The sequence below is a fragment of the Phoenix dactylifera genome, chromosome 11 (assembly GCF_051530095.1).
Source record: "Phoenix dactylifera cultivar Ajwa chromosome 11, Ajwa_hap1_PhDact_Kaust_v1.1, whole genome shotgun sequence".
NCBI classification, from domain to species: domain Eukaryota; kingdom Viridiplantae; phylum Streptophyta; class Magnoliopsida; order Arecales; family Arecaceae; genus Phoenix; species Phoenix dactylifera.
Genome location: NC_143200.1, coordinates 23,061,849 through 23,078,083, shown reverse-complemented (window position 1 = coordinate 23,078,083; position 16,235 = coordinate 23,061,849). Strand labels below are relative to the sequence as shown.

Sequence of the window (16,235 nt, the reverse complement as noted above, 5' to 3'; positions counted from 1 at the left end):
AGTGATCTTAAATGGAAATCCTCCAGTACTTCACTTTCAGAAACTGTTGTACCTAAACTCTACTTGTAGCATAATGGTTGTCATGTATCTGCCACATACCTCAATAAATCTCCAAGCCATAGATCTACTACTTTGGCTTGGCCATAAATTTGCAACTAAAATACATCGAGAATATTAGCTGTATCATATGTAATGAACTTCATATCTCCAACAAAAACTCTCGTTCTTGCAATTCATGTTTGTTGGCACAAGAGCTTTGGTGGAATCCTTACAGATAGAAAAAGATTGCAATCAGTTTGATAATAATCAAGTGACATTACTTCTTCAGTCCGAAACAAAAAATCAGTTAGATACGATGCAAAATAGATTTTTTCTACCGTTGATCAGAGATTTCTATACTTTCTTTCAAAGGATGGCATGATTTGTTGTCCATAAATAACTAACAAGCCACAATACTTGGTCCTTTCCTTTCGACATCCGCCCATGGCATGGTCCATGATCAATACCTCTCATGAACTTTGTAGCACCAGACAGCAAGTCTAAAACTTGGAATTCTTCTTTTCTCATCCATTCATCTATCAGGATAACTTGACGCATGTCCTACTTCATTTCAACCGGCTCTCTGAATATCAAGGGCAAAGCTAAGACCTAATAATTCATCGACGCTATATTTAATTGCAATTACAGGAGAAGTTGCTTTTGTGCTGTGGTTACTTTAGCTGATGCTGCCTCGTCCACTTCTTCATGACTTAGAGCCATTTGGCATCGGCCATCATTTGTGGCCACAAGAATAAAAGGTAACAAACCATAGTCATCTTATCAAGCCTATATGCTTATCTATACTGTTCGATGACTATTTCAAAATTAGCAATAACATGCCCGTCCAACTACAAAACCACAAAATTCCACCACCCATGCATGACCCACCACATCCCATGATGTGGAAATACAGAGAACCAAAACAATATGTAACAAGATCAAGTTTTCTTCTTTCCCCAACCCACCCTTTTTCTCATTTCCGCACTAATCACTGCCGTCGTCTCTACCATGCGAAATCCCCCCTGAAAGCAACCAAAAGGTGGCGAATTGCGTCCATACGCCGAATTGAATCCCCCCCACCCACAACTTTCACTTCCAGTACCGAACAACGCACCCTACCTTCTTCTCCTTCGTACCAAATCGTTTCCATTCACGAACCAAATGGCGTGGCGTAGCGGTTCGGCGACCAAACCCAAACTCCACCCAGCGAAGTGGACTTTGGGGCCCACTACGACCGGAGCCCTGATCTTGATCAAAATTAATGAAGGGGGAACAATCTTGATCGAAATTAGAAAGCAACAAAAAGAAAAGCACTAATTTTTCTCATTCATCGTTTCATGTTTTTTTTTTTTTTTCCTTTGTACAGACGAAATAAAGAAGAAAAAAAAAATGAGAGACTAGAGAAGCAAAACCCAATCTCAGATTTATGCTATAGCTAAATAGATTCGACTAGAGAAGAAAATATGACCCAAAAAAAAGACCACGGTAGGGAAATAAAAAAGAGAAACATATAGAGAAAATAGATTTATGTTTTTCTTTTTTTACTTCAGCTGCGGTGTCGATCGGGGGCATCAGAGGCGGAGGGCGGTGCAGTCGAGGCCGAGGTCCTTGTCGTCGGGCGGTGGGAGGAGGTTGAGATCGAACGGCAGAGGTGGATGGCGGTACACGGACGCGATGTCCCCGAGATCATCGTCCACGACGGAGGACGAGGAGCCGCAGTCACTGTGCAAGGCCTCCTCGCCGGCGAGGACGCGCGGCGGATCGGCCTTCTGGCTCCTGAGCTGAGACATAAGGGGAGCGGCGGAGGAGCGGCGGGGGCCGCTGAAGGACTCCACGGTGCTGCTGTGGCTGCTGGAGGCCGGCCACTGCGGCGGTGGTCGGCGCTGCCGAGGGTAGGGGGTGTGGGGAAAGGCGGCGGCTGCGGCTGCGGCGGTGGGGGAGGAGGAGATAGGGAGAGGGGCGGCTGGGAAGGGAGGGCACGGGGTGGGGAAATTGGTCTTGGCCTTGCAGCCGCGGAGGCTGATGGCGGCGGCGTCGTAGGCACGGGCGGCCTCCTCGGCGGAGTCGTAGGTGCCGAGCCAGACGCGCGTCTTCTTCGCCGGGTCGCGGATCTCCGCCGCGAACCGCCCCCACGGCCTCTTACGGACGCCGCGGAACCGGACCTCGAGGCCCGATCCAGATCCGATCGCCGCCTCCGCCGCTGCCGGGGCCGCGACAGCTCTCCCCTTCCGCATCGCTGATCGGTGAGAGAGGAGGAGACGGAGATGGAGGTTTGGAGCGATGCAAAGGGGCGGCGGGGGGAGAGGAGAGAGAGGGGAAGGTCTAGGGTTGGGGAGGTGACGGGGTGTGAGATTGGAGCTGGCTTTCTCTCCTTTTAACAAAAACGAGAAGCGGTGTCTTGATTTCTTCACCTCCTCCTCTTTTCTCTTGCTTCCCCTCGCACTCCCGTTCGCCCCCACAAACGACTTGGTTACTTTCTTGCACCTTCCCCAGCTCTTCTTTGTCTATTTTTCATGCCTTTGGCTTTTAGCCGGTGGAATGGCCAAAACGCCCTTCCCTCTTCAAACAGCTCTCTTTTTCTGGGCTCTATACACTGCAAAGTAGCCTTGACACGTGCCAAAAATTTAGCCACGTGTTGTTTATATGATTTATTAAACAAATACACTTTAGGAAATAAGAGCACATATTTAAGGCAAAATATGGATTTGGTATGCTTGTAAATATAACAACCTATATTTGATAGCAGAAAGAAAGAAATAGTATAAATAATGATTAAGTAATATAAATAATGAATTATTTTCTCCCTTCTAATTTACTCCCTCTATATTTTTGAGCAAAAGAGAAGACAAAGAAGAAAAATAAAGATATATATATATATACACACGGAGTATTTGAAAAATAAAAAATTTATCATTTTGATATGGTGTCTTACTCTTACTGTGATACTTGGACTAAAGTCTTGCATTTTTTTTGTACTCATGTGTTTATATTATGATTCATTTAGCACGTGAGACATTGCATGTTGTAGAAAATATCAATAAATGGCTATTGAGATTAGTAAATAATTTTTTTTATTGTCATTAGAGTATGCAATTTAAAAATGGAATTGTGATTGATTCGACATTCTATTCCGCTAGAATTTTTTGAGGTTCAGATGTCTAATCATCTTTTATTTGATAGTTTATTATGACGCAAAATTTCTACCATAAGATTTATATAAAGATTAGGTATGTTGGGAACTATTTTTTAGTATGTCAATACTTTATCTTTGACATTATTCTAGATACATAAACTCATTCCTTTTTTGTGCTCGGAGAATCATGAATATAGAATTCGAAAGAAAGATCGGAATTGGCTAAACATCATATCCTAGATTTTTTGCTGTCGAGCGACCAATTCTTATTTTTCTTAATTTTCTTCGTACACGTCAAAATTTTACCGTCGTGTTTCATTTAAAAGTTGAATATGTTGTTGGAGTTAACTTTTAGATTTTTCATTGTCGTGATGCTTGCCTTTCTATATTAATTCCAAATTAATCAATCTTTTTGTCGTCTACGAAATCATCAATATGCAATCTAGATTCAGAATAAAGATTGGTTGGCGATCCTGCCCTACAGGAATTCTCCTAGATTTTTTTCTCGTTGTTTTTATGCTTGAATTTTCAAATCAATTTCAAATCACCAATCCCTTGTTTTTGCATGTGAATTCATAAGTACAGTTGAAAGTTGGATGAAGATTCGCCAGACATCCTGCTCTATTATATTTCTATTCTATTCCTACGCAACATTTCTGAAGTTCACTTCTATAATTTTCTCTCTTACCATGCTCATGCTCTATATTAATCTTAAGTGCACTTTATTTTTTTATTTTTTTACGGATTTTCTTCACACTAGTAATCATGAAAGCCTATGGTGCAATAATGGTAGTCTCAGTTGTGGTAGATTTTCTTTGTTTTTTTTTCTATGCCTTCCTTGACAATCCATGAATTATAAAAATGTACTCAAATTAGCGCATGATATATATATGACATTCTTAATAAAGAAAATGACCTTACCTCATTTTATCTAAAAGCTTAAGAGTGTTTTTAGAAAAAAATTATCCTAATTTTTAGTTGGTGAGTTTTTTTTTTTCTCTCATGAAATATGGAATGGCACTTTTCTATTTTTCTTTTTAAAAAACTTTAACCAAATATAAGGCATTTCTTCTTCTTTTTTCGTTGGCCATATTTTTCCTTCCCTTCTTTCTGCGAATCAAAAGAGTCCTAAATCATGCCGCACTCTAAACAAGGAGTGCATCACTAATCCATACTTGAAGGTGAACCAATCCTTGCATGCATCATGGTTTGGTTTGGAGCCCCACAACAGAGATGTGGCTCAAATTATAAGCAGGCTATCTCAGGGAAGCACTCAACATGTAGGCTTGGGTGGAGCAATGCAAGTTTTCTCAGCCCAGTTAGGCTGAAAATTGGGTTATGAGTTTCCAGTAGGCCCAAAAGTCCAATTGCAATGAACTTCGTGCAAGTAACACCTGCGAACCAAAAGGCCAACTCAAACAATGGGCATATAAAAAAAAAGATATGCTTGGCATTTAACGTGGGACCGCAGTAAAAGCTTTGCTGCTGCCCTGCCACCTGGGCCCGTTAAACGTCGGGTCAGGGACGTGTTTTGGGCGCGGGACGGTGCGCGATTTTGATCCGGTGCGATGCCATGCGTGCTCAACGCATGGATTAGCGGCGCAAAAAGCTTCCGCGCTCAGGTGAATCAAAGCCCACGGTTGGGCGCGCAAACAGGAAAGAGAGAGAGAGTCGACCGCCTCTATCACTCGCCGCCCGCCGTCGCCGGCGCCGTTCCGGCGACATCCATACCTGGAATGGTGCTTGAGCGGCGGTTCCGGTGAGGACGGTGAAAATGCCTTGTTTTTTTATTTTATTTTTAAATCTCCCCATTGCGGGGATGTAGGTGAACCTTTGCTTTTATATATTTTTATTTTTCCGTTTTCCCATTTAAGCTGGGGTTCCGTGCCGGAGTAGACGCCTCCCTCGGCTTTTGACTTGGGGTCTGTTTTAATGATAATACCCTAATCCTAATAACCCTCCAAGTTGCTTTTCGTCGATATGTACATCGGCGGCGAGGTTGGCACGGCGAGCTTCCTCGCCCCCAAGATCAATCCCTTAGGTCTCTCTCCCAAGATGGTCGGTGAGGACATTGCCAAGGAGAGAGCCAAAGAGTGGAAGGTCCTCTGCATCATCGTCTAGGAGTTGCGATGGCGGCGCAGGCGGGGGCAGGGGAGGGGGCGGCTAGGAAGGAGAGGAAGGCGAGGATGGGGCGGAGGTGGTGGTCATCCCTGGGATCGGGCAAAGATCATGGTGGCGCCACAGGTGAGGAGCCATCGACTGAGTGGGATTATTCATTAATAACGGCACCCCAGGATCCATCCCTCTCTCTCTTCTTTCCTCTTCTCTCTAATCTCAGCTTCCTGGCGACGAAGGAGAGGAGGAACGAGAAGTCCGTAACGCCTTTCCCTTCTCTCTCTCTCTCGGTCCAATGGGTATCGTCTCGTCTCCAATCAGTACCTGTTCGAGAAAGCATCAGAAGATCTACCAGGAGTGGTTCTTCTTGGCCGATTCAGGTTTGCTCCTCTTCCCGCCCATCCGTTCTTTCTTGATCTTCTCTACCTTTTTGAGGGTTTTCCTACCACCATCTTGTAGGGAAAAGAATTTTTATGTTTAGGATCCTTATGTTTTTATCACTGGAATAGATGGAGATGGGCGCATCACGGGAAACGATGCCATCGAGTTCTTCGCCATGTCCAAGCTATCTCGCCCCGAACTTCAACAGGTTACTTCTTTTTAATTAGGTCCCCCCTTTCGTCATCTCTGTTTCTTCATATATGGTGTTAGTTATCTTTCATTTTTTCTGCTGCTGTTGATGTTGCTAACTTAATCCCATCTTGTTCCGTTACCTTGTCCCTTTCTTGCTCTTGTTGTTGATTTCAACTCCTTTTCTCCTTACTGTTGTGCTCCTAGATTGTTTTTGATCTTCAAAACAATGATATCATTCTGTTTTTTTTTTTTTCAAATTTTCAAAATTTTTTCCATTAAACCCGTTGCTTCTTCTTGCTCCCCTCTCCCTCCGCTGTTTTAAAGTTTTTATGTTGTAATTAGGTAGTTCTTATCTTATGGGCAAATTCTGGAAGGTTTCCGATATTGTTGGAGTATGATGCAATCTCTTGCTTCCTTTTGGAGTCAAATTGTCCAAAACTTAGGGCTACCCTGTGCTCTTCTCTTTAGTAGCTGAAGATAATATGATTATGAGTAGCAGCAAGCATCTATAGTCGATTCATAATACGTATAGAAATATAATGGAATGGTAAAAAATTATATGGTTGTAAGATGTGGTCTTTCATCTTTGACAGTTTGAAAAAAAAGGACAAAGTAATCAGGAGGAAGGTAACCATAAACATGTTTAAGAAATTTACCCTGATTAACAAGTGCCAAATTTTTGAGCACTCGCCCTTCATTTTGTATAAGGGATAATTCTTCCTGTCCCTTTTGCAACTTTTTGAAACATACTCAAGCCAGATACCGTGCCATGGCATTATCATATTTCCATCACATATACATGCATCGTGGTCGGTTCATCATCAGAGTATGGTCCACTGCTTCAAATTCATATGCTTCCTCTAATGCACTCCTTTTAAATCTTATTATTTTGGTTTTGTATGCAGTTATGTTAGCATTTTTGTGTCAATGAGATGCTAATCTCATCTATCCTTGTCCTTTTTATTGCCCAACATATACTTTAGGCATTATTGTTGTCTCATATCTCTAAACATTAATGGCAAGTAGTTACATAACATGGGAACAACTCTTTTCTTCCACCTGACTTATGGATCTCTTTGGTTATCCTGTAACTATTCTTGTAATCAACATAAGATCCCTAGCCATAACCATCCAGCACAGTCCAACTTCTAGTTTCATGTTTATGAAAAAAACACATAGGTAATTTGTTGCTATAAGTTTTGACTATGGCCTTGTTTTCATTAATGTTGCGTTCAAATTCACATTCTATATGCTTTGTCTAGTCCCATTGATCATCCTTTATTATTTTCCTCCATGTTTCCAATCTTGCATCTAACCTTGTTCTCATTTCAATGATTACTGCCATATATAGGTCCGTTTATGACAAGTGTAGTGATCAATGGCGATCCCGTTGGAGAGAAAGAAGTAACTTCATCAACCTACTCAATTTGAATCTCTTAAGAAAAGTTGGAAAAAAGTAGAAAAATTGAGAAAAATAAGGTCTAGATCCTCTTTTATTTCATCAAATGAATTATAAGCTGAGTTAAATAGTCTTTATTTATACTAGCGAGGCCTGTCCTTTAACAATTCAAATCGGACTTCTTTTCTAGTTGGTAGAAGATATTGCTTTCCTGAAATAGATATGACTAGTGGAAATAACCATTAAAAAATTATAACCCTACAGGAAGTGAATCTTATCTTTTGCTAAAATAAGTGGTCCTCGAGTAATGAAGCTTTGGTGAGGCAAAGCTTTGACATGATAACTCATGTAACTTGTACAAGTTCAGAATATCAAGAAAAGCTCCACTATCCTGATCACTCAAAAGAGCGGGTGTCGGCTGCCAAGTATATCCAATGAGGGCATTAACCTAGATTGATACAAAATGGCCAAATGAGGAATTTGGTCATTGACCTGACGAGAGTACCACACAACCTTTTTAAATACAACTTGCCATTTGAACATTTATCTTGGTATAATTTCCAAGCTCTTGTTTTTGCCCTCAAATTTCATTTTGTTTTTAGTGTCCTCATTCAAATCTACTAGCCCGTGTCATATGGTCAAACATTCTCATTGTAACACCTCATGATCAAATACTGTAACAAATCATTGGACAGCCTACCTAGTTTCAATGGTTGAATCTTCCTTCAAGGACTTTTATATGCTCCTTTCGGTACTATTACAGAATTCTTATATAGGTGGTAGGGTGAATAGTCAGAGTTTTAGCCTACTTGCATACAAGTGCATATCTGATCATTCTTTTCTATGAAATGGATTAATAGGGGCTCATTTATTTCTCATCTTGTTCAACAGAAAAAGGGAACAAAGCTTGTTCTTGGTATTTATATTTACTGGATTCACTTATGAACATGTCAAATTGTCATAATTATGCATTTCTTTATTCATGACCATCTGTAAGATATATTTGTAATTGTTCTTATTTTCGCAATGGGACCACATGTTCTTTTGCATTGGCATTTCATTGCCAAAATTCTCCTGAAGGTGTGGGCCATTGCGGACTCTAAGCGACAAGGTTTCCTTGACTCACATTTCCTTGACTTTCTAAAGATGGCAGGAAGACCCAGATATTTTTCTTGGCACTTTTTGAATTCCCATCAAGTTATAAATTTCTAATCTTTTTTATTTCTCTGTAGTATTCTTGCTAAAAGTAATGGCTTACATTATTGTTTTGGAGAGAGTATTTGTGATGTATTAGTGCTTATTTGTGGTGATCCTTGGTGTCAGATGATCCTCCTAAGTAGAGATTGTGCCATTCTATAGGCCGGAGCATCCTAGGAAACTATGTTTGGGATTCAAGCTTTGTTGATGATTAAGTAGTCTTCTTCTCTAGATTATTTCTTACTTATACAGTGGATATATTAGTTTATCAACCAAAATACATAAATAAGTTTTGAAATTTGAAAGTGATGAAGGACACTTTGGACACCCAACTAGCCTATCCTTCTCACTTTTCTCGTGGTTGAGAAGGTCGAGGTGGGAGGACAAAGAAATTTAACATGTTTTTTGAGGGGGGCGGGTGGCTGGGTGCAAGTTGTTTGTTTTCTATTCTGCAATCCCATGGTTTATATCATGCTAGAAAACAACTTTTAGATAGACTCAAATATTTTGGAAACTTTGGATTTCATAGAGTAATGGCTACTGCCAGTTTTTATTATTGCTCTTCCTTTTTCTTTATCTGGTTAACAACTTCCCTTATGTGAGAGATATCACATAACGAGTTGCAAATGGGTCGAGCCGACCTGTGACCTGACCCTACCTCAACCTGAACATTTCAGGTTGGTTCCTAGTCATGCTTGATCCAAATGACCTGCTGGGTCTAAAACCCTCTCCAGTGATCTGATCCATTTAGCTAATGGTTTGGTACGGGTCCAAAATCATGACCTGAATATGAAATTGAGTTGGGTTGGGTTAAGCATGCCTTGCTCCCTGGTCTGACACAACCCATCTGCAGCCATATTGGTAAGGTGATTGACAAAAAAAACAAGCATGAAGAGCAATTCTTGAAATTATATTGACTCTCTCTCTCTCTCTCTCTCTCTCTCACACACACACACACACAGACGTGCATGTGCCCACACATGCATGCATGCACTGTCACTTGCTTTTAGTTAAGAGTCCTAGCTAAGAAAATTTTAGAAAGACAACACAAGTTCCCCTCGCCCAAGTGTGGACAGATATCTATGCACTAGCCATCTTGTACAGAAATCTTATTGCTACCAAAATAAATGCACCTAGGACTAGTTCCCTAGAAATAATTGTGGAGTTTGGTTGAGGGATTTCCCCCCTTTTCCTAAGCAGTCCATCCCTATCATCTCTTTATTAATAATGACCATTCATCAGATAGCTGCAGAATTTTTATTATTTTGATCTGGCTATGTGTTATTTTTCCCCTAGTGCTGGACCTACATGCATTTATAGCTGAGTTGCAAATAATTTTGAATCCATCTCTATATAGTTTTATAGAATCTCTACTAGTGAAGAAATTGTTTCATGGTTCACAAGATTTGCTTGTTTGGAAACTTTATTAATGAGGTATCCGTGTTACTTGATAACCAGAATATTCACGTGAGGAAAAGGGTGAGATTATTTCCTTGATTTTAAACTCATATTTCCAACTTATCTGCTGCATTCTTTTTGCTTTTTGTTTGTTTGGTTGTTTGCTGTTGTTATTGTCATTTCTTCATTTTGGTTTGTTCCTGGAGAATTTAATGAGCTGAGAATTTTCTAGCCTAATGTTTTTGGATCAAAAGAACCATGCCTACGGACGCAAGAAAGCTAATAGCGAAGTTTCTTATCTTTTATAAAATTGTTCATCTTTTTTATATTCATCGTTATGAACTGTTATGCTACCTGACATTTTGTTACAAAAAAAGTTCGAAATAAGGCTTGCGGCTCCTAGCTCTAACATTGTTTCTTCTGTTGCTTTCTCTATTCTGTGTAGATGCATAACTGTGTCGTATGCAAAGTTTATAAGAAAGAAAATGAACCTGGTTCAGATACATAAAACTGCAGAATTTTGATGAAATGCGAAGTGCCGAGTTAAATGTAGAAAGCACCAATGTTATGGAGCAATGGAGTAATTTGTGAAGAAGATAAAAAACGGAATTGGTTCTTTGGTTCTTTTTTTTAGGGGGTGAGGAAAGTACAGTTCGTTTTCAGCATAGGACTTATGTTTTGATGTTCATCCTTTTGTTCTGTGAAGTGTGAAATGAATTTTCCTTAGATGCAATGATAAGAATTCATCTGCGATGTTGAAAGGCCTTCAAGGTTCTCTTAATCAACTTCTTGCAGAAGATTGTAGGTTCCATAAAGCCAAAATCAAGAGCAACAAGAAGAGTGAAATTTGAGCAGGCTCCCAGCAACAGAAACTTGCATGGGACAAAATATATATGAAGTCAATTGAATAGGATCTGAAAGAAAAAAAGAAAATAAAATAAAGGGCCATATGGTTACGTAACTCAGGTGTCAATTGCTTCAACCTTAGTGGTACCCAGTATACAAGTGGAAAGAGTTTTTGAGGAGGTTGACCATAAAATGGGGTCGTTCTGAGTGGCCGTGTGACTATACCAATACTCATCCAGTAGCCATCTAATCCACTCCTTAGGCCTTGAGCTTGAGAAACATCTTGAATAATTCTCCAAGTACATGTTAAGAGCCTCTGTTTGTCTATCAATTTGTTGTTGGTGTGACGAACTCATTCATAAGCAAGTTGCAAACAAAAAAGGCTCGTTCCAAAGCTAACTGGTAGATGTGGGCTCTCGATCTGTGGCAATGGAGGTTGGCTTTTCATAGAGTTTGAAGATGTACTCCATAAAAATTATTTTGTCATTTGAAGGGGGTAGTCCATCGATGGTTCCATTCATCTATCACTCCAAATAGATTCAAGTGTTGGCAAAAGGCTGAATAAGTCCCGGAGTCGCCACATTCTCAGCTTTATCATGCTGACATGTATGCCATACTTTGATTGCTTCCTTGACTTCTTTTTGTGATCCTTTCCAATGAAAACTTTTGGAAACACATTTAAGAGTTCTATGATATCCAGAGTGACTGCCGGCTATCATGCATCTCCCAAATATAAGATTCCATAATGAAGATGTAGGATTGATCAAAATTCGACCCTTTCCGCGTAGATTTCCATGTTTCAAGTTGTACCTTTGCCGGTTTAAAAGTCCTTCATCCCATTATTTAGTTAATTTAGTGAATGAAGATCTGTCTGATGTTCATATCTGAATTGCATTAACTCATCTGGTATTGGAACTAATAATGCAGCAAGCTCCATCCCCCTTCAGTCAAGTGCAATAATTCATCAGCTACTTTATTCTTCTACCACTCTTACATTCAATTACATAAATCATGCCGAGAGCCAGTTTCTGGTATGATGCGGCGGTTCTTTGATTTGGTAGAAGTTTGAAGCTCCTTTGATTGATTGTACTGTTGAATCTTCCTATTCGATTTTTTTCACTACGATGATTGAAGATGAGGCTTCTGCCTTCTAGTGCATGACTAATAAAAGCACTAGGGTTCCCTTTTTCGGCATCCGTAAGAGAGCTTCTTTTTCTTGCTTCCATGGCTAGGATGATACTTTCCATCACAATTTTAACATAAACCCTGATCAACCAGCAGATTCAGTTTTTATATAGCTCATATTTTTACAATAAATGCCAGATTTACATGATCTTTCAGAGGGAAAAGTGCACCAGCATGCGCATGTAATCCCAGCAAGCATTCATGTTCTTGCCTGTTAATGGGTCCGTATGACAATCTCTATTTCAAAGTTATTTATGAGGATGGTTTGTTAGTTGAACGTCATTCAACACAGAAAACTCACTTAGAAAACTCAAATAGCTGGCATATATCTCTCCTATTATTTTATATATATTTCCAGCAGTGTCGCGAGAGCTATAGGAAAGTTTCCTATCTGTCATTTAATTTTTTTTGCACGAGATTTCGATCTTACTAAATTATTTTTCAAGAACTTTTGCAGCATTTTCCTTAATTATAAGCTAAAATAAATCATTTAGTATTTTTAGAAAACTTAGGATTTGAATCCTATACATCGTCCTCAAAGTTAAGTCCTCACGAGGTGGATGCCTTAGCCTGAGAGTAGCGTAACAAATTCAACATACAAATTTAATTTTAGTTAGGCGTGGTTTCTTACATTCATTCAATACAAAAATAAGTTCGATTCTTTCTCTGGAAAAAAAGTTAACAAGAATAAAATCACATCTTCTACGCCAATAAATATTTTTTTAATAGCACGGCAGCTGCAATAGCAGCAACAACAACGAACAACATCATTATTTTGTAACAACTTTGTAAAAGTATTTTAAATCAGCCATATATAGATTATTAAGAACTTTAGTTTAGCAACCGTGAAGAATTCAAAGAATCATTCAGTATACGAATACTGCTAAAGCAACCCAGAAATGTCGTACAACAGCGTTGTGTAGCTGGCTGTCAGCCAGTGAAGTGATAGAAAAAGCAACGTTGTGAGCTGTAAAACTATTTTTCGTGCGAGATTTCCATACGTCTCTGTCCGTTTCCGTCGGTGCAAATCTGTCACGCGTGACGTTGAGATTATGAATTCAGAGATTGCAGCTTTTTAATATACACCGTATTTCCAGCCAAAAAACCCGACCGGCCCCCGCGATCCCTCGCGTGATGCACGTGACGCCCGTGACGCTCCCCTCGCCGTAACAAGCGACACGATGGATGGGGGTTGCCGTATCCTTCTCGCCAGAGAAGGACCTTCCTTCTACGAAGGCGACGGCCGGGCGCCACATCAGGCGCATGGAACCCACATATTTGGAGATCCAGAAGAAGTCCTGCATGAAAACAGAGAATCACGAGCATGTAGATCACTGGATCTAAACGTTCTTCCATATTGAGTCACCGAGGGTGGATGGATACACCTCAAAATGGTCTTAGGATCATGAGCTAAAATGACTCTACAGACAACCTCTTCCCATAGTCGAGGAGGTAGCAAAGATATAGTCCTGAAAAATGGTATATATGAACTGTTCTACGTACCTTCAAAAAAACACGCAAAGCAGGGACGATCGACGCACCGTTTTAGTGGAGAATAACACAATTATGAGAAGAACTGTCGACTTACCGTGAGAAGGCAAGAGATCACGTGGGTTGATGACTACGGCAAAGAACGCAACCCGGTCCCAGCTCACAGATTAACGATAACATCCATCTGGTTGGGACGTCGTACGTTCCTCCGTTCATGCAACCATTTGGTGTGTAGAGCTCATACTCAATGCATATAAAGCTAGTGTTATTATAAAGAAACTTAGCAAGTAGTACGTAGCCCATAAACTATACGTTCAGGCAGTATATTTAGAGGAACCGAACCGAACTATTCATTCATCGGGTTGGAACCATGTCACCGGTGCTACTGCGGGAGTCGATTTAATTAATGGTGAGAAAAGCTTTGTTTACAGGTACCGGCCGCGCCTCGGGGGCACTCCACCACCGCAGGAATGCTCTCCCGAGACGTACAACTTCTAGAGAGAGATCGCATCAGACGCACACAGCGTGGCACGACCGAACGGTGATCGTTCCACGCCATGCGCGTCTCATGCCACCCCTCCCTCCCTCTCTCTCTCTCTCTCTCTCTCTCTCTCTCTCTCTTCTTCGCCGAGCCAGGGAGAGAGTGGAGGTAAGAGGCCGCATGTATAGGCGGAAGAGACCCGTGAGAAATGGCGAAAATACCCTCCAAGATGGGATTGGATTCTGTTCCGCTGTGCAGTCGCCAGTCGGTGGCGAGGTACTCCCAACTCGGTCCCTCCCCCCTCGCCGTCTGCGGTCGCTGTCTTATTTTTCTTTCTCGGAACGCGTTCCACCATCCTAGCCGTCCGTGGGGGGGGGGGGGGGGGGGGGGCATGATGAAACGATTTGACCGTCGGGGAGCATGATGTGGACAATACAGCACGTCGCCATTCCATTAGTTGGCGCCCAAGGGTACCGACGTGGCCTTCGGCTAATGGACCAGCTGCGCTGATCTTTGGTTTTTTTCACCAATCACCGGCTGCCAGATAGGCAACTACTTGGCGAATGCACTAGGGACGGGGTGGCGGTGCTCAATGGTGTGACGCGGCTCGCCGGGTTGGTTTGGTCTACGCTCCGGTCATGGGCGGACGACAGGGACGTGGAGGCGCGGACGGAGAGGCATGGGCGAGCTCTTGTTGGATCATCCACTAGTCGCTTTGAGATTTGTTGAGACGGATGGAGGGCGGAAGCTGGAGGGCTTTGAGATATGTGCGGTGGGTGATCCAACGGTGAATTTGCGCGAAGGAAGGTGAATCCTTCTTTCTCGCGAAGGATACAACCTCGATCCGTAAGTTAGGGTGGGAATGGGAATGGGAATGGGGATGGAGTGTTGGGTTTTGACCCACATGACCACATCGTGGTCAGTTACGATCCCGTGAGAAGTGGAAGCATTATCCTTGATGGTAGGATAACATAACGGGTCTCACCCTCTGCCTATCATGCGAACCAAAAAAAAAAAAGAAAAAAACCGGTCTCCATCACCGTGTGTTCGAACAGGGGCCAAGAGGGAGATACGAACAAGGATTTGATCATCCAGAAAGGAGAGGAAGCTTTGATCGTTCAGTCTTTCAATGGATCCAGGTACGCCTCCTTTATTTCAAGACTGGTTCATGATCCTCTTTATAGATATTTTTACATGTGGTATCAGAGCCTGGTTCATCTCAGAACCAGATCTCAGTGAAAGGGTAGATCACAGTGGACAAGGCAATGGTCGTTTTGGCACCATAGAGGCGATCTCATCATCGCAATCTTGACCGGCCGTCACTGGGACGCCGGGATATTGCGCCGAGAGCCGACCATTGCATTGTCCCTGGATGGGTTTTTGATGATTCCATACAAACCCAATGCCGGATCCATGGATTTGAGAACTAACCCCGGTGGATTTGAGAAATAACCCCACCCGGGGTTTGACCCTGCTGACGCCGGATCTGGCCGGCATATGCCGCCGTGAGCCATCAGAGGATCCGGCGTAGCCGCCGGCCATGGTCTCCCTCCCACTCCTAAAAAAAAAAAAAGGGGAAAACTTACCGGATGATCGCCGTCTTCCTCTGTATTCCTGCGGGTGACGCCGTCGGGCAGTGATTCGTCCGGCGTCGGGCCCATCCCGGTGGCGCCGTCGGGCCCATCCCGGTGGCGCCGTCGGGCGGCACTTCGTCCGGCGGCATGATCGCCGCCCGCTGCTCCTAAGAGCCGACGGGTTGGGTTCGGCGGAACCCCAACCCGCCGGCGATGCCTGCTGGCGTGCGACCGCCGGTGGGCTCGCCATCGGGCGGCGAGTCCACCGGAGGGAAGCGGCGCGCTCACCGCCCCGGCGACCGGAGGCTGGCGGGCTGGGTTCGGCGGAACCCTAGCCCGCCGCTAAAAGAGGAGGAAGACGGGTCGGGATCGACCCGTCTTCAGTTCTTTTAAAAAAAAATAATAATAATAATTTATTCATAACGGGTTTTGGGCATGAGTTTCGACCCGAACCCGGAATAGATAACCCGTCTGGGGCATAACAGGCATAATGGGTTCGGGTTTTTGGGTTTCGATCCAAAACCCGAGTTCGTTTAGTCAATTGATGGGAAAATTTTCAGTTAAGCCCTTATGAAACATTTTATTGTTTCATACAGCCCTCCCGGGGATGATAAAAGAATGAAATGTTTCTGTTTAAGTCCCTGTGAAACATACCATTTATACTGAAGTCTTAGAGGGCTGTTACAAGTTGAAAATGTTTCTATTAAGTCCCTATAAAATATTTTATTTATTGTGAAGTCCTTAGAGGGCTGTTAAAGGATGAAATTGTTTCTGTTAAGCCCCTGTGAAACATTTTATTTATGC

General features: G+C 42.4%; 2 protein-coding genes across 3 annotated transcripts; one reads left to right on the top strand and one right to left on the bottom strand.

Annotated features, from left to right (window-relative positions):
* Positions 1–1,340: 1,340 nt before the first annotated feature.
* On the bottom strand, positions 1,341–2,618 carry LOC103706451 (ethylene-responsive transcription factor 3-like). The gene has a single exon (XM_088707307.2). It carries the CDS (start codon positions 2,271–2,273, stop codon positions 1,611–1,613), a length of 663 nt encoding a protein of 220 aa, XP_088563433.1. The 5' UTR covers positions 2,274–2,618; the 3' UTR covers positions 1,341–1,610.
* Positions 2,619–4,666: 2,048 nt separating this feature from the next.
* Positions 4,667–10,639, top strand: LOC108511293 (EH domain-containing protein 2-like). Of its 2 annotated transcripts, XR_015971362.2 has the most exons (4): positions 4,667–4,931; positions 5,047–5,667; positions 5,797–5,876; positions 10,300–10,639. XR_015971362.2 is itself a non-coding variant. In XM_017842620.5 (3 exons), exons 1-3 carry the CDS (start codon positions 5,583–5,585, stop codon positions 10,360–10,362), a joined length of 228 nt encoding a protein of 75 aa, XP_017698109.3. In that variant the 5' UTR covers positions 4,686–5,582; the 3' UTR covers positions 10,363–10,639. The 2 variants fall into 2 exon arrangements, 1 of the variants encoding a protein (XP_017698109.3); XM_017842620.5 differs by having other exon boundaries at positions 4,686–5,667.
* Positions 10,640–16,235: the final 5,596 nt, after the last annotated feature.